We start from the raw sequence: 18,279 nt of genomic DNA on the forward strand, positions 1-18,279 counted from the left end.
GACAATTAAGCTAAAATAAAATGAGTAGAAGTTTAATCTAAAGGAACTCATATGAAATTCAGGTTTGCATTGGTTAGTGCTTAGATTATATGTGTCTACACAGTTATCACAGTTTTGTTCTAATTTCCACATTTTAGTGAGAATGCTCAGTGTAATTATATCAGAATTCAGTATATACATCATAACAATTTGCCATCACTACAAAAGCAGTTAATTTATTAAACTGTCTGCTACTTTGACCTTTTTTCCCCACAAATTGGCTTAAACCTAGTATCTTAGTTTGCTTCCTGTGTATCTTGTTTGGTCATAAAGGCTATGGCCAAAAGCAGCTTAGGGAGGAAAAGGCTTATTTGTCTCACATATCTCAGTCACAGCCCATCATTGAGAGAAGTCGAGGTAGGAACTTGGAGGCAGAACTGAAGCAGGGGCCACAGGGGAATTCTGCCTACCGTTGTTCCCCATGGCTTGTTCAGCCTGGTTTCTTAATAACCCAGGGCCACCTGTCCAGGGATGGCACCCCACCCACAGTGAGCTGAGCTCTTCAATCTCAGTCCTCAATCAGGAAAATGCTTCCCAGGCCTGACTACAGGCCAGTCATAGGAGATCATGTTCTCATTTGAGCTTCGTTCCTAGGTAACTCTAGCTTGGGATAGAGAACACAACTAAGGTCAGACACAGAATCTGACAGAGCTCTCTTGTTCCAAAGCCCGAATTGGTGACTTCGAAACTCTTTAATAAAGTTAGTAACAATTAAACGGAGTCTTAATGTTTTTTCTTTTTTCTTTTTCTCCACAGAGAAGAGTTAGAGAAGATGAAAACTATAATTGAAGATGCAAAGAAAAGAGAGATTGCTGGGGCCACCCCTTATATAACTGCTGCAGAGGAGAAACTGCACAGCATGATAGTGGATCTGGATAGCGTGGTCAAAAAGGTGTGTTTCTGAAGTCTTTGTTATGTTTTATATTTTACAGTATCTGTTAAAGCATTTTTAAGAATTCAGGACATTGGCATCAATAGGAGAGGAGCCCTGGTCCTATGAAGGCTTTTTTCCCCAGTGTAGGGGAATGCCGGGGTGTTGAGGTGGAGTGGGTGGGTGGGAGTAGGAGCATTCTCATAGAAGGCAGGGGTAAGGGGGGGAAAAGAGGTAGGAGGATGTGGGGGGGTAGGGAGGGGATAGAATAACACTTGAAATGTAAATACATAAAATATCCAATAAAAAAAAAGGAAAAAGAAGAATTCAGGAAAATACTGATTCCTACTATCTCTTTAAGTATTGGGCTAGTCAGATGGCTCAGAACTTAAGAACACTTAACAGAGGTCCCGAGTTCAGTTTCCCAGCAAATACATGGTGTTTCACAACTATCTATAATAATAGAATGTGATGTCTCTTCTGTCATGCAGGAGTGCATGCAAATAGAACACTCATATACATAAATAAATCTTTTTTTTTTTTCTTTTCTTTTTTTCGGAGCTGGGGACCGAACCCAGGCCTTGCGCCTGCTAGGCAAGCGCTCTGCCACTGAGCTAAATCCCCAACCCCTACATAAATAAATCTTAAAAGTATCATTTTTAACTCCTTTTAAACTTTGTGTCAGATGGCCGGTAGCAGCATAAGGGAACTTGCCTCTGAGTATGATGATCTGAGTTGGATTTTTGGGACTCTGTTAGTGGAAGGAAAGAACTGATTCTCTCAAGATGCTCTCTGACATTTACACACTTGCTTTCACAAAACATACTGTATTAAAAAAGACAAGTTAGTTGTATTTTCTGATCTTCAGATTTCTATGTATTGTTTGTACCCCTGCAGCTAGACTGGTTTCTTAGAGTGTAGGTCGTGTTTTAGTTGCATTTATCCAGAGACCCCTTGTATCTGCTTAGGTCCAGGCTGCTCAGTCAGAGGCTAAGGTGGTGTCTCAATATCATGAACTTGTGGTCCAAGCAAGGGATGACTTTAGAAAAGAGCTGGACAGCATCACTCCAGACATCACTCCTGGATGGAAAGGGATGAGTAAGTATAACTTTATGATCGCCATTTTCCTTCTGGATTTTAGCATCTAATCAACTAATCTAAACCTGCTTCAACTCCAGCCTTCCATCCCAGTGCTTCTAGCATGTCTCAATCAGTATGTGGGGTGTTATTTTCTCTCTGTCATAGCAGAGAGAACACTGGCATTACTCTGGTAGTTCTGATCCTGGTGAGCAGAGGTTCACTAGTGTTTAATTCTATGTTTCAAGATTTGATTCTGATTTGCTACTCAAAAATTAAAAGTGGAATGAGAGTGAATTTTTCTTTTTAAAAGATTTATTTATTTTATGTATGTGTACCTCTCTTCAGACACCAGAAGAGGGCATTGGATTCCATTACAGATGGTTGTGAGCCACCACGTGGTTGCTGGGCCACGTGGTTGCTGGGATTTGAATGCAGGACCTCTGGAAGGGCAGTCAGTGCTCTTGACTGCTGAGCCATCTCTCTAGCCCAGAATCTGAGTGATTTAAAGTGATGTTTTAACATTAACTGTATTAATGTGTTTATATACTTACTCAAATCATATAATATTTAAAAATCTTTGGAATGGATTAGTTAAGGTACACTTGAGAATTCACTTAGTGACCCCAGGTCTTCCAGGCTGTTCTCAAGTTCATTACTGTCCTGTCTCAGCCTCTCCAGTACTAGGGATTATAGGCATTCACTGCTGGGCACAGCACACTAGCTGGAAAACCCATTCTTGTGAGATTATGAAATTGAATAAGAGAAGTGGTATGATGCCTAAGGGTAGAGAAGTTGGTTACAGAGCCAGGCATGATTGTGTGACCCTTAGTCCTAGTACTTGGGAGTCAGCAGCAGGAGCATCCAGCCTGGTTTGAAGCTAGTCTGGTCCACATAGTGAGTTCTAAGACAGCCAGGGCTACTTAGTGAGACCTTGTTAAGGTGCTACAGTCATCTGAGGGTGAAGTGATAGAGGCCATCTAGTGAATATACCCGGAACACTGATATGAATGGGAAGATAGCCAGGGGCCACTTGTTTAGCAATTGGTTTGAAGGTGCGTATATTCCTAATCCAGCACTTCAGCTCCTGTGTATTTACTTAGTAAACTTCCAGTGTACATTAAGGCTCTGTTGTATAGTAAGAGCACAGAAGAGCTAGGGGTGTAATTTAGTGGTTGAACTGTCTAGCATTCAAGAGGCCCTGGGTCGGAGCCTCAGCATTGAAAAAGGTAAAAAGGGCCTGCTATGGTAGCACATGCCTTTAATCCTACCATTTGTGGGGCAGAGGAGGTGGATCTCTCTGAGTTTGAGGCCAGCTTGGTCTATATCTCAAGTTCCAGGACAGCCGGGGCTATGTATGTAAGACCCTGACTCCAAAAAAAGGAAAAGGATGGCAAGAGGGGGTTGCTCAGTGTAGAGACTTAGCTAGTATGTACAAGTCCTGAGTTCAGTCCCCAGCACCAGAATGAACAAAAAAAGAAAGAAAGCTTTGAAATAGTCAAATGCGCCTTATGTGTATCTGTGCAAGTGACCTGGTATTGTGTCTCTCCAAAGAGAAGACTTGGTGGTGTGGACACCTGCGCCAAGCCTGGTGGCCTGTGTTCTATCCTCAGGACCCACATGGAGGAAGGAGAGAACTGATTGTCAATAATTGTTCTCTGGCCTCCACACAGTTGCCATGGTGCACCCAAGCCAAATAAATAAATATATGTAATACTTTATAAAAAAATATTTAAAAATACAGAATAGGCTGATGCTATTGTGAAGTTTAAGGACCTGTAAACTAAACTTACTTAAGGATACATCTTCATGTCAAGTATAAAAGTGAGCTTGGGGTCTAGAGAGATGGTTAAGTACTTAAGAATACTAACTGCTCTTTCTGAGGACCAAGGTTTGTTCCCTAGCACTCATATAGTAGTTTACATGTGCAACTCCAGCTTCAGGGCATCTGATGCCCTCTTACGGCCACTGCAGGCACTTACATGCACACAGTGCTCATAAATTCATGCAAGCACACATACATTATTCTTAAAAATAAACAGGACTGATAACCCAAATCCAGAGTCCATAAGCATGTCTCCTTTATTGCTTATGCACGGTAGCACATACTATTGTATTCATGTGCCTGTTACAGTCATCTCTTACATTGTCCCAACTTAGTTTGTCCTTTGCTATAGAAACAGATACTTTTTATGAAAAATCCTTATCTTTGAATTTACACCAAGAAGTTCTTAACAAGCTTCATACTAAAGACAGATCTGGCTTGCATGCAAGCCTATACTCCCATGTATTTGAGGAAGCTGAGGCAAGAGGACTGCAAACTCCTGGGCTACAGTGTAGATCTGTTTCAAAATTAAAGGCTAAAATTTGGTTGGAGACAGATTATGTTCTAACTCCAAAATTGCCAAGGGGAAAGAGAGAGAGAGAGGCAAGACAGTGAGGCTGACAGCTGTCCCTTCCCTTGTCACAGGTTCATTAGTGTTTGTAATCATGATAAGGAACATCATTAAAAAAAGGAACAGCAACAGTCAGAGGGCGTGGTTTAATTTTGCACAGGTTAAATGTAAATTTAATGTAAAGTTCACTGTAATGTTTATTTAAGAAAACTTATTGTGATACACCTTCATAAGACCAGCTTTCAGGAGGAAGAAGCAGAAAGTTAACAATCTGAAAAGACTGTTCCAAAATTGTCCCTAAAGAAAAACGTTAATTCTTGAAGTATTTGACAGTTGGAAGTGGCCTGCCACTGGAACTCAGTATGAGGATGGAGAAATATTCTATAAATGAGTTCAGTTGACAATAATCAAAGAATTGTGTCTCCTAGTAAAGTCTAGTTGATGTGCTATGATGAGACAGTGACAAATCCCTTCTAACCGGAACAATCCTTAATGTCAGTGATTCTCTTTTGAAATATTACAGCCTACCCTAGGAATGCTGTCTCTGACTCTGTAAATATAGAAAAATAAACATCTTGCTTTCTAGAAACTTCTTGGTCCTTCCGGATGTTGCTATTTAATGATGCCTAACCAAAGTGTGTGCCTTCTTTTTTCAAACTATTCTTCTCTTTATTTGTAGGTATTTCTGACCTAGGTGAGTAATTATGTAAATTTTATGTTTAATGGCATTCTTTTGGATGTTGAAATACTGAACTCTTTCTGGTGTGTGTGAGGGTGTGTGTGTGTATGAGGGTGTGTGTGTGTGAGGGAGAGGGAGAGGGAGGGAGAGAGAGTGACAATAAGGTCTTTGTTTTACTTGTTATTTCAAAGAGCTTCAAACATTAAAAAAAAAAAGAAAAAAAAAATAGAATAACTCCCATGGATGTTTCACCCAACTTTATCAGTTATCAACCAACGCCCAGGTTTGTCTCATCTTTTCATAGCCTTCATGTCAAATCAGACTCCAAAAATATCCTTTTCCTTTGAAATATTTTGAGGGTTCTCTAGTGTTACATACGCAGTGCTCTCTTGCTCTCACCCTCTTCCCTCTTTGTCCTCTCTCTCCCATTCCCTTCCCTCTTCTCTTCATGCTCATGGCTGCCTCTACTCTTCTCTTTCTCTACTTGTCTTTTTCTCTCTCTTCTCCCTCTTTTACCACCTCCCCAACTGCCATTCCAATAAACCTGTTCCACGTGAAAAAAATGTGCAATGCTTAAGTCTTTTTACTTATTGTATTTTTACTTACAGTATTTATTTCAAACCAAGATTCAGAGATGTCCCACACATTAAAATTACTCAGTGAGTCTCAGTGCAAAAGACTCCTTAGTTTTAGTAGAAAGCAATCCTTTTATTTAAAAAAAAATTTTTTTTAAGGATCATTTTATGTGTCTTGAGTGTTTTATCTATAGGTATCCCTACACCACTTGCATGCCTGGTACCTGTGGAGGCTAGAGGAGCGCCTTAACGTGCCCTGTAACTGCAGCTACAAGGAACTCCCTGTGGGTGCTGGGAATCAAACCCAGATCCTGTGAACAGCAGCACTGGATGCTGTTCCTAACCTTTGAGCCATTTCTCAGCTTTGCAGAATATTTCTTTATACATACTTGTGTGCGTGTGCCTGTGTGTGTGTTGGGGGAGGGGGTGTGAGTGTGTGCCTGTCTGTACTTGTGGCTCAGAGGAGAACTGTGGGAGTTGTCTTTCTTTTGAATATTTGTTAGGGCTAATCATAGTTGTACATAGAATGATGTTTAGTAGTGATTGTCTATAGGCTGTTCTTTTAGAAGTCAAGTTAGTAAATTAGAAAGCCAGGATATGATGAGTTCACATTACACTGATTTGGAGTTCTTGGAAAGGGGCAGTGTGTGCTGCCTCACACCTGCTGTTATGAATAATAATAGGATCCACCTGTTATTTATTTCCATAGACTTGATAGTGCTCTAGTTGCTGGATAGTAGTTGTTAAGTTAATGTCTACCTTAACTGGAGGATTTGAATTTTGTGTTCGCCTGATAGTTTCAGTGACATCACTAACCTGATGTTACCTGTTTAGCTGGCACACTCTCCACTGACGACCTGAACGCGCTCATTGCTCATGCCCACCGTCGCATTGATCAGCTCAACAGAGAGCTAGCGCAACAGAAAGCCACAGAGAAGCAGCACATCGAGCTAGCCCTGGAAAGGCAAAAGCTAGAAGAAAAGCGAGCCTTTGACTCTGCGGTGGCAAAAGCGTTGGAGCACCATAGAAGTGAAATTCAGGCTGAGCAAGACAGAAAGGTAGTGGAGAAGAGACTAACCTGCATTTGAAGTTAACCTGGTTTGTTCCATCACCGCCTGCTAATTGATGCCAAGCCATCATTAGACTGGTGTTATGTTTTTCTTTCTTTCTTAAAGATTTATTTATTATGTATACAGTGTTCTCTCTGCTTATATACCTGCAGACCAGAAGAGGGCACCAGATCTCAGTATAAGTCACAAGCCACCATGTGGTTGCTGGGTATTGAACTCAGGACCTCTGGAGGTTGGAGGTGTGATTATTCAAAGGGGAAGAAATAACTCCATTCTCCTTTGCTTGGCTATGTTATGTATGAGACATGCACGCAGGGACTCACTTAGAACCTTTTTTTTTTCTTTTTTAAAGATTTATCCATTTATTATATATAAGTATACTGTAGCTGTCTTCAGATACATCAGAAGAGGGCATCGGATCTCTTTACAGATGGTTGTGAGCCACCATGTGGTTGCTGGGAATTGAACTCAGGACCTCTGGAAGAGCAGTCAGTGCTCTTAACCGCTGAGCCATTTCTCCAGCCCCACTTAGAACTCTTTACTCCATCTTCTCATCAGCTCTTACACTCAGTTCACATCCACAGTATGTCTGTTTTCCTACCTTAGTCCAAGATACTATCCTAATAGTTTTTCAGGTTCTTGCTGTGTAACCAGGCTGGCTTAGAATTCACAGCAGCCTCCTCTACATTTTTTATTTAAAAATGGGATCTTGTTACTTAGCCGTGGCTGATAGGAATTCACGGCTATAGTGCTCCCCTTTCCTGAGTTCTGGGTTTACAGAATAAGCCCAAAAAAAAATTCTCTTTTTTTTTTTTTTTTTGAGAGGGAAGAGTATTTATTGGATAATAGGATCTCCTTTGTTGCCTTCTCCCATGAGGTCCAAAAAAATTCTTTTTTTTTTTTTTTTTTTTTTTTTTTTTGGTTCTTTTTTTCGGAGCTGGGGACCGAACCCAGGGCTTTGCACTGCCTAGGTAAGCGCTCTACCACTGAGCTAAATCCCCAGCCCCCCAAAAAAAATCTTAAACACCCCCAAAGAATCTTAATGGTATCTGTGCCTTCTGTAAGTACATTCATTTTCTTGAATCTTGTTTGGGTTTTGGTTTGGTGGCCTTCTCTGGGTGGTGTCTTTGTCTTTTTCCTTGGGATGTTTGTGCTGTGTGCTCCCATCATTCTTTCTCTTCTCCTTAAACCTTAGTTCTACATTTGATTGCCAGTGTCTCAGCCAAGTCCCTCCTATCCTTTCAGCTTCAAGCAGCACAGTTTCTGTCTTATTGCTGTTTTCAGTGAAAGTGGGTGGAGGAGGTTGAGTGGGAGTTAAGACTTTAGAGTGGGCATCCTGCTCACAGTCACCCTCAGAAACCAGCATCCCAATCTCAAGTATCTGTGTGTGCATTGTCTGAGCAGTCATGTATCCAAGCAGACAATAGGTTCTGTCGGGCACAGGGCTGGGCTTAAATACATACTGCCTAACTGGATTCATTGGCTCATTGTACTAAATCTGAGAAAATAGGAGTTTCATGTTCAAGATCATTTGTGTTGGTGTCTAGTATAACCAGCCCATGGTTAATTGCTAAGTGAAGCAGGATGGAGCATTCCCTAACTTGTTTTGCTTGGCCCATGTTAAACCTCATTTCCTGTGAAAATAAGCTGCTGGTTTCTAAGAACTGTGTTCAAGTGTACCTTTTGGGTACTAATTTTACATTGATTTCTCAAAGTTGGCATTGTCACCATAGAAAAGGTAGAGACATGAACGTGAGCAGTTATGGCTGAACTAGGTTTGTACCCAGCTTAGAACTAGAGTTCTTTCCTCTGAGTTCTGGAATAAGTTACTTCCTGTGGAATGTGTGATTCAGCAAATAATGGTGTTTGTTTCTATGTTGGGCAGTGGCAGCATGATGGAAGCAGAGGTTTGAGGCCTGAGAGACCCATGTGTGAAGTCCCACTGCTGTGCAGCTGTGTCACCGTTTCAGCCACTTTCCAATGTTCAGCTTTGTGGCTCTTGTTCAAAATTAGACAGTTGTGCACACACACCTGGCACGTTAGTGGACTCTACGTTACAACTGCTGCTACCGTTCTCTTACTAACTAGTCTTTCCCTGTCCCTAAATGTACATAGGAAAATCTGGGAGCTACCCATCACTGTTTCACAGGATGTTTTGTTTCACAGGTAGAGGAAGTCAGAGATGCCATGGAGAATGAAATGCGGACCCAACTTCGACGACAGGCAGCTGCCCACACTGATCATTTGCGAGATGTCCTCAAGGTGCAAGAACAGGAACTGAAGTTTGAATTTGAACAGGTGAGGACCTATGGTGAGGCTTCAGCTCCTTCCTCCCCTTTCCCACTTGCATCATTAAGAGCTCTCCTTTCTTGTCTCGACTTGTGGGTAGGAACTGAGCTCAGGGCCCAGGGCCTCACATGCTACGCCTGTTCTGTACAGCTGCACCACACCCTTAGCCTTTCTCTGAAGATAAGAGTAAGGAGATTGCCAGTGTTACCTAGTCTTGGTGGAATAGGCTTTTTGTTAGCTATAAATTACAGAACCAATTCTTTTTACATCAGGCATGCTTGTGTTCATGATCAGATATATAGCTGTAATAAAATGTTTGGGTTGCAATACAAAAATGTCTCATTTTTAAAAGATTTTTATTTTCTGTATATAAATGCTTACTGCATGTGTGGATGTATATTATGTGCTTACCTAGTGCCTTCAGAGACTAGAAGAAGAGGCTGATCCCTGGAACTGCAGTCAATTTGTGAGTGCTCTAGGAAATGCTTTTAGCTACTGAGCTATCTGTAGCCACCCCAAATTTCATTTTAAAGATGGCAGTCTAAAAGCTTAACTTAAAAGCTTTTCTGTATCCTATCAAAAAAAAAAAAAAAAAAAAAACTCAGAAACTTAAGGAACATGAGTCAGAGCCAGGCATGGTAATACACACCTTTAATTTCAGCATTTGAGAGGCAGAGACAGGTGGATCTCTTGAGTTTGAGGTCCTAGTCTACATGGTAAGTTCCAAGAAAGCCAGACCTATTCAGTGAATGAAGCTCTTTCTTGGAAAACTAACATGAGTCGGTGAAAGTTGGAACCTTACAGAAACATTGCAGCTGTTTTGGTTTAAGAGTTACTTTATGTATATGAGTATTTTTGCTTCCATGTATGTCAATGAGTTACTGAGTGCCTGGTGTTTGAGGAGGGCAGAAGAGGGCACTGGATCCCCTGGAACTGGAGTTAGGAAGCTTTTAAGCTGCATTCTGAGGAATTGAACCTGGGTCCTATGCAAGAACAAGTGTTCTTAACCACAGAGCCAGCTCTCCAGCTTCTTACAAGCAGCTCTTTTGAAATTTTTATTTGTATTAGATTGGTACTCCCTATGTAGCCCCGGCTGGCCTGGAACTTGCTGTAGAACAGACTGACTTGGAATTCACCTGCCTCTGCCTCCTGAGTGCTAGTGACTTAAAGATGTGTCACCACACCTGGCTATAATTTGAGATATTAAAGACTCCTTTTTTACTTCAAAGTTAATAGTTTTTTGGAAGACTAGTATCTAGTTAGGTGGCAAGCATGGTGGTAACATTAGATTTCTGTATACTATGTTTTATTTCAGGACCTGTCTGAGAAATTGTCTGAGCAAGAATTAGAGTTTCATCGTCGCAGTCAAGAACAAATGGACAACTTTACTCTGGACATAAATACTGCCTATGCAAGGTTGAGAGGAATTGAGCAGGCTGTTCAGAGTAAGCTCCCTTTCATATATTATGGTCTGACCCTGTACAGTTTCTCAGGATAATTTCTTGTTAATAATAGGGGCATATGGCTACTCTACTATATGATGATACTCAGTTCTTGGAGAGTTGGTCCCAGTCTGGACAAGTTTTAAGTATAGAGTTCTGAGAAGAAACTGGAAAAAAGAAGATCCAAAATTTAAATTGTAATAACTTAGAAATGATATAAGATCACCGTTTTCAAGGCATTTTCTCTCATGTACTGAAAGGTTATCTGGAGGGGTGTATACTGTAGTGATGGTAGTTATGGTAAGACCTGTGTATGCCACAATGAAAAGTGACACATTTTCCAACAAGCATATCAATAAAATAAGGGTTTTTTTATATGTCATATAATAAAAGTAAGCACAATATTTATCGAATGTCAGAGTCTAGTTTAAATTACGCTTTTTGTTAAAATGTTTTAAATAATTTGCCTGCTTGTATATAAGTACACGACATATCAATCCAAGGAGGCCAGAAGACGGTGTTGAATCTCCTGGGACTAGAGTCACAGTTGTGAATTACCGTTCGGGGACTAGGGACCAAACCTGGATCATTGGGAGGAGCAACCAGTACTCTTAATCACTGAGTCCTCTCTCTAACTCCTAGTTCATTAAGTTTTATTTGAAATCTTTGTGGATTTTTTTTCCTTGACAAATTTCTGATAGCCTTAAAATTCTGGGCCTACAACTTGGCAGTGGGATCACATGTCTTTAATCCTAGCACTCAGGAGGCAGAAGCAGGCAGATCTCTTGAATTTGAGGTCCGCCTGGTCTACAGAATGAGTTCCAGGATCACCATGGCTGCATAGAGCAAACATATCATTTGAATGCCCTGCCTCCAAACACTAAATATAAAAATGTATGAATTAGAAAGTGTTGTGTAGTGCCATAGCCTTTAATCCTAGCACTCTGGAGGCAGAGATAGGCATAGCCTGGTCTATGTAGCCCAGGCTACATAGTGAGACCCTCTTGCCAAACAAAAAGGAAACTTTGCAAATGTGAGTGACGTCTGCATCCTCTTTGGCCGTGCACTCTCCTGGATCTCACAGGGAATTGCTGTGGTGTGTACTTGAAACCTCCTAGTTTCTTTAGTGTTAGTAGAATCAGATCCTCATCAAACAGTGCCATCTCTTATTACCTTGTGAAAGGCAGGCTCTGGCCAAGGTAACAGGATTTGTTGGATGTAGAGTATTAAAGGTCGTCCTGTTGTGTTTGAGGAAGATAAAAACGTATCTTTCTTTACTTTATTTCATTTTATTATTTTATTTATTGTAGGTCATGCAGTTGCTGAAGAAGAAGCCAGAAAAGCCCACCAGCTCTGGCTTTCAGTGGAGGCATTAAAGTACAGCATGAAGACCTCATCTGCAGAAATGCCTACCATCCCACTGGGGAGTGCAGTTGAGGCCATCAGAGTCAGCTGTTCTGATAATGAATTTACCCAGGCTTTAACTGCAGCCATTCCTCCAGAGTCCCTGACCCGGGGGGTATACAGTGAAGAGACCCTAAGAGCCCGTTTCTATGCTGTTCAAAAACTAGCTGGAAGGGTAGCGATGATTGATGAAACCAAAAATAGCCTGTACCAATACTTCCTTTCCTACTTACAGTCCCTACTTTTGTTCCCGCCTAAGCAACTGAAGCCTCCGGCAGAGCTCTACCCTGAAGATATAAATACATTTAAATTGCTCTCATATGCCTCCTATTGTATTGAGCATGGTGACCTGGAGCTGGCCGCAAAGTTTGTCAATCAGCTAAAAGGGGAGTCCAGAAGAGTGGCACAGGACTGGCTGAAGGAGGCCCGAATGACCTTAGAAACTAAGCAGATAGTGGAGATCCTGACTACATACGCCAGCGCCGTAGGAATAGGAACCACTCAAGTGCAGCAAGAGTAAGGCCTAGGAAGAGTTGTGTAATGTCATATTTCATATCAAAGAAAATCAGCATTGGTATCTGCAGGGTTTGCAACAAGGGTCCCAGAATTGTCCAGAAGTGAGCAGGTTCCAAGTCCTGTGTGAGATGTTAACACCTGTTGCATTTACCGTCCTTACACTGCTATCATGCCAATGAACTCCAGGAGACTTTATTTGCAACTTGTGTAACACTTCCTGTTTTTTAGGTTTTACTGATCAGGCTTGTGAGCCACTCAAAATAATGTTTGTGATCCCTACTATTGATTCTGCCCTTGGAGCAAACTGAATAAAGCTACACAATGAAAACTGAGTACTCTATCCCTTTTCAAAGCTGCCATTTCCAGTTCGTTGTGTGAGCAGAAGGCTTCCTTGAGAAGCAGCATCAGTGGTAGGAACTTGTGGCCTCAGTTTGGGGGTCGTGAGCTGGGTAACCTAAAGTCCAAGGCCTGCTGCTTTGGCTTTGAATGTTTGGGTGAATGGATCTCCTCCTGACTGTCACAGTGAGGAGTGATGTAGAAGCCAAATGCCAGTGTGTTTTTAGTTGGGGATCTATCACTCAGTGATTGAGAAGCACAGGAAGTAGTCTGCACCCCACACTGTTCTGCTAGACTCCCACAGGAGAACTTGTTTGCTGTGCTGGAATCCAGCACACATGCATCTGCCTCACTCAGGCTTGAGCCCTTGCTCGCCATTCCCATTGTGCTGCTTCCTGGTGCCTGCCTGGGCTATGGGCCCTCAGTAAGGGAGGTGGTAAGCCTGGAATCTGAAGGAGGGGATTGAATGTTTTTCCTGTTTCATCAGGCTACCAGTTAATCCCAGTTTGTCATAGTTGTTATAATGATTTATCAACAAATTCTTAATTTGACTCAATTCTTAAACTCTGAAGACTACCATCTCTACAAAGCCTTGCCAGTTGTTACACTATTTTATTGAGGTGTCTGTGTATAAGATTAAGGGGGACTTTGCGGTTGAGCAGTTTCTGTACTGTATTGTACACTTGTAGCTTCTCAGTTGGGTATACTGCCCAGCTCTCTGCACCAGTCTGCCTTGCCCTTCGGTCTGGTGTACACTCAGCCTGGGCTGCGCGCTGATGCTATTGTTCAAGCTCTGTCTCTGGAGCACCTGCATGTGGATTGCAGGTGGGCACATACCTGGGGCTGTAAAGTTTGTGGAGTATTTACCTCAGTACTCCCATCTCTAAGGATAGGATAAAATCTCAGAAGTTGTAATACTTAAAACATGTGTTTGCCATGTAAACCGAGTATAGTTTGTTTCAATCAAGATTGTTTCAATTGATTTGTTTTTTTTTTTCCTTTTCTTTTTTTTGGAGCTGGGGACTGAACCCAGGGCCTTGCGCTCGCTAGGCAAGTGCTCTACTGCTGAGCTAAATCCCCAACCCCGTTTCAATTGATTTGTAAGGAAATCCAGTTTCTCTTGGAACCCTGAAAAGCTTTTTTCATACGTGACTACATCATTGTGGTTCATGCTTACAATCAAGTCAGGGTAGACTAGGCTACCCGGATTCTGTCTCAACACCCCCACCCCAGGGGGAGCACAAATGATGATTGTTTAAGCTCACCAAAAACAATGGCTCATTTTAGTTCTGTATCAATTAATGAACACCAGTTTTGTTTTTTTCTGTATGTGTGTATATATACACTTGGGTTTTGAGACTTTACTGGCCTGAAACTCATCAAGTAGACCAGGCAGGATGGGCAGTGTTTCAAGCATAGACTATTAGACTTGTGGAGGGAGGGGACTTGCAGAAGGGGGTGCTTGTGGTCTCTAGGGATGTGCTCCAGGATCTGAGCGCACTTCACAGCCTGAGCTGGCCTCTGGCTTTCAGATTCTGGTAAATAAGACAATGGCTTTGACAGAGTACCTTTATTTTATTGAAAAAGGAAGGAAATTCCTGCTTAGCCTGGTCTTTGTCCTTGCTCATGGTTTGTTCAGATGTTCTCAGTAACTGCTGAGGTGAAAAAGGAAAGTTCTTACTCCATTTCAAGGAAATGGAAGCTGCAAGGCTCACACTGTAGAGTTTAAAGTGCCCAGACATCAGGTGGGACACATCAGCTTCATGCAGCATCTCCTTTAAACTGCAAATGAAAGTATACCGCTGCCACTTGGAACTGACAGACAAGAAGCTAAGCCATTACCATGGTCCACTCACCTCACTGCCTCATCCTGATTGTTGAAGGAGTGTTCAAACTAGGTGTGGTGGGATGACTGATCATAGCACTATGGAGGTGGCAATCGGAAAAGCAGAAATCCTTTATACCAGACTTGATCTTTTTCCAAGAAAAAAAAAACCAAAAAAACCCCAAAAAAACCCAAACCCAGCAGATGAAAACCAATGAGCAATGTCAAGCTTTTAAACAAAATGCTGGCTTTTGCCTCAATTTTTTTCTCCAGAAGGGGTTCTCTATTTAGCTCTGGCTGTCCTGGAACGCAACTCCAATGATTTTTTCTTTTTTTTTTTTTTTGAGTTCCCAAGTCAGTAATTAAACTGTAGTAGAATCTTTAGCAATCTTTTAACATAGTACACTGAGTTAACTTACATCCTTTGTTCTCTCAACAGGTTCTGGCTAAAAGCAGTCTGCAAATCCCAAATGAGTAAGCCTACCAGTTTCAAAGTAACTTGCTTCAACTCAGTGCAGAAGAACAGGTCATCTCCATTAATATAAAAGGCAAATAAAAGGCTTGATTGGTAGGAAGCTTATCTCCATGGGGTTCAGTGGTCTAGGCTTCTTGCAGTTTGAGGCATGTAAGAGGTAGGGACAAGGTGATGCTTGATGAATTCTGAATGGTTATAAAGCAATATCTAGAAGAGGGGACATTGCTGTGAGAGTACATCCCATCAGTACAGGATTGGAGTCCTTAGGAGTAAATAACCTTTACTCTTGGCTACTATGAGGTATCAAGAGTATTACTATTAAAGTGTGCTGAGTTCTGAATCCTTGGAAAAGCCCAGGTTCAGGGTCAGGTGTGTAGTACTCTTTAATATGCTTTACTGAGTCTGGCAGGTTTTAACTATGTCCTACACATGACGCTATACCAAATCAGTATACCCTTTTCTCTGGTAAAACCACACTTCACCTTTAAAGGCAACCATCCTATAAAGTCAGCACTGTATCACACAGAGAGGATCTGCATTACCCTGATCTGTTTCTAGCTGTGCCGCTTCTTTCACTATCTTGGTGCACATAGCAATCTGTGTATGTGATCAGTTTTAGGAAATAGGTTTGGATCTTAATCTGTTTTATTAAGAAATTCTGGTACTCTTTCCCCCTAAAAGGTTTTAATCCCTTGGGTTTTAAAGAAAAACACTTTCCAAAAGAAAACAAAAAGGGAAGGAAGGGCAGTTACAGAAGACCACAAAACCAGATAGAACAATCTTGAGTCTATTTCCTCTGGACCTCATGCTGAGTGTAGTGAGTGGTTTTTATAGCAACTATGGTCAAAGAAAAGTTTTTGGTTTTGTTTTTTTGAGACAGGGTTCCTTTGTGACCCAGTCAGTCATGGTAGACTGTAGACTAGGTTGGCCTTGAACTCAGAGATACGCCTGCTTCTGCCTCTGCTGGAATTAAAAGCATGTACCACTGCCACTTGGCTCCACACAAGATTTTAAGACCAATGGGGTTTTGATAGCTGAAGGGGCACATAGCTATTAAAGTCCATACTATGGGACTTAGCAGTTCAGAGTGCCTGCTGCTCTTGCAAGCCTAAGGACAGGTCCCAGCTTACCTATAGCTTTAGCTCCAAGGGATCATGTACCCTCTTGGGGCTTCAGTGGTTGGCATACACAATTCTTGCCGCCCCACTCCAAGAGAATCCTTTTTCCCATGGTTTCTCAAGTTCCTGTTTGGTCAGATAGATTCTGTCCCAATGTGCTGGGGAATCAAACATGATCTCATGCAGATTAGGCATATTGTACCAATCAGTTCCATCACAAGAGCCCCCAGTCTGATAGAGGGTGCTGCATTTTGATATAGTCACTGCTGATATCCGCTCATTTTCCAAGGCTTCTCAAACCTCAAAGCTAAGAGCTAAGTGTAGTAGTCTGTGCCTTTAGTCCCAGGATTGAAGGAGGCAGAGGCAGATGGATTTGAGTTCAAGGGTACATAGTGAGAATGTCTAAAGAAAAACATAACCTTTGATTCTGACTCTATTGGATGTGAATTTTAACACCAAAATTTTAATCCCAAATCATTTTTTTTTAAATGTGTGAATTGAGCCAAGTGATAGCACATACCTTGAATCCCAACACTTGGGAAGCAGAGGTAGGCAGATCTCTGTAAATTCAAGATCAGTCCGCTCTACACAGAGAAACCCCGTTTCAAATTACAAGCAAACTTCCCCATACAAACGTGATCCAAGTATGGTGTCACTCAGCTGTAATATTGGCATTCACAGTGCTCACCGCAGGTTGATTGCCTTCCCAGCCAGCATGGGGTACAGTGGGGATGTCTAAATAAGTCTAAAAACAGAAAACTGAAAGTAAGGGGCCCCATAGTAGCAAAATACCATTTATTTGTGGTGCCAGAGTAGTGTGGGCACACAGGCAGTGGGCTGTGTGTAGAGCTACAGCAAACACTCATACACTGAGAAGTGGCCAGCATTAAGAGTTCTGTAAGAATTTGTGTAATCTGATGATCAAGGAATGGAAAGCAATGAAGCAATAAAACCTAAGCATAGAACTGAGACAGAAAACTCAAGGCATAACTGAGACAGTAAAATGAAGAGTGGTGGTTAACTTTGGCACAGAAAATGTACGCCTTATTAATACTGGAGATGAAAGACTATGATGAGACAAACACAAATGGCAGACGTTATATAGGTAGGCCTTAATCATTCTCAGGTTAGTTCATGGTTAAGTTACATGTATCAAGTGGATTAGAAAGTCCATTACATATTCATGTCAAGGGTTTTCTTTAGCTGGCTTCAAACCAAAGTTCAGTCAAGTCCTGGGTTGGAAGAGGCATACCAGAAGTGCCATAATGCCAAAGGCATTGCCACCCACAGGCACAGGTGCCAGTGATAGCCTTCCTAGCAGCCAGCTTCTCTTAAATTTGCCCTCTGTCCTTTACCAAAATTGCTTTGTAGGTAATTAACTGGCATTCCACCCACCCCTCAACCCCGTATCACTCCAGTGCCTTAAGATCCTGTTTTCTACGGGGTTGGGGATTTAGCTCTGTGGTAGAGCGCTTGCCTAGGAAGCGCAAGGCCCTGGGTTCGGTCCCCAGCTCTGGAAAAAAAAAGAAGATCCTGTTTTCTAGGTGAGTAGGGCAAGAGTGTCAAGGGTTTATGAAGACTGACTGTGCGCTAGCCTGAGAATAGATGGTAAGTGTAGCTAGGAACACAGATTAAAAAATACCACACATATCTCTAACCATGGATGCAGGCAGGGCAGATAAAGCTGTTCCTTAATGCAAAACCTGGGAGGAGGGTATGGGTTGGTGACAGAAGCACTTGTGAACTTAAAACCCTGCAAACCTCAAATCTGTTAACTGGCTTCCATTATATCATTTTCAAGAAACAGGCCAAGTTGCTAAGCAGCAATATATTATCATGGCTTTTCATGTCCTTTTGTCATTACTAGCCCTCTAGATCTTTTTAATACCTACATATAAAGAAAGTGCCCACACAGATGAGAATGTTTTGTGGCAGTAGGGAGGAAATGGAGGACCCATGTGCTAAGGCCAAGAGCTGTACCACTCCTATCTAAACATTCTTGGGTAATCTATTTCAAAAGCCATACAACTCATCCCTATAATTCTTGGGTATTCTAGTTAGAAGATGACAAAAGTCTGGGACTAGGGAGATAGTTCCCTTAATAAAGTACTTGCAATATGGTAGGAGGACCCCAGTTTAGATTCCCCGACTGTTTATGTATGAAAGT

General features: G+C 41.8%; 1 protein-coding gene across 26 annotated transcripts in view; it reads left to right on the forward strand.

Moving 5' to 3' along the window:
• The window catches only part of Immt (inner membrane mitochondrial protein), a 38,714-nt gene extending 23,620 nt beyond the window's left edge, over positions 1–15,094 (forward strand). For 9 of the 26 annotated variants that reach the window (XM_017592625.3, XM_017592626.3, XM_017592623.3 and 6 more), the window contains 9 exons: positions 796–931; positions 1,879–2,008; positions 5,063–5,077; positions 6,472–6,695; positions 8,874–9,005; positions 9,412–9,462; positions 10,312–10,441; positions 11,749–12,358; positions 14,959–15,094. In XM_017592625.3, coding sequence (XP_017448114.2) covers positions 796–931; positions 1,879–2,008; positions 5,063–5,077; positions 6,472–6,695; positions 8,874–9,005; positions 9,412–9,462; positions 10,312–10,441; positions 11,749–12,358; positions 14,959–15,064 — 1,534 coding nt within the window. In that variant the 3' untranslated portion in view covers positions 15,065–15,094. Of the gene's footprint in view, positions 1–795; positions 932–1,878; positions 2,009–5,062; positions 5,078–6,471; positions 6,696–8,873; positions 9,006–9,411; positions 9,463–10,311; positions 10,442–11,748; positions 12,691–14,958 lie in introns of those variants that run through there. The other 17 variants (XM_039107573.2, XM_063286045.1, XM_039107572.2 and 14 more) reach the window with 5 other exon arrangements.
• Positions 15,095–18,279: the final 3,185 nt, after the last annotated feature.

Source organism: Rattus norvegicus, chromosome 4 (genome assembly GCF_036323735.1).
Source record: "Rattus norvegicus strain BN/NHsdMcwi chromosome 4, GRCr8, whole genome shotgun sequence".
NCBI classification, from domain to species: Eukaryota; Metazoa; Chordata; class Mammalia; order Rodentia; family Muridae; genus Rattus; species Rattus norvegicus.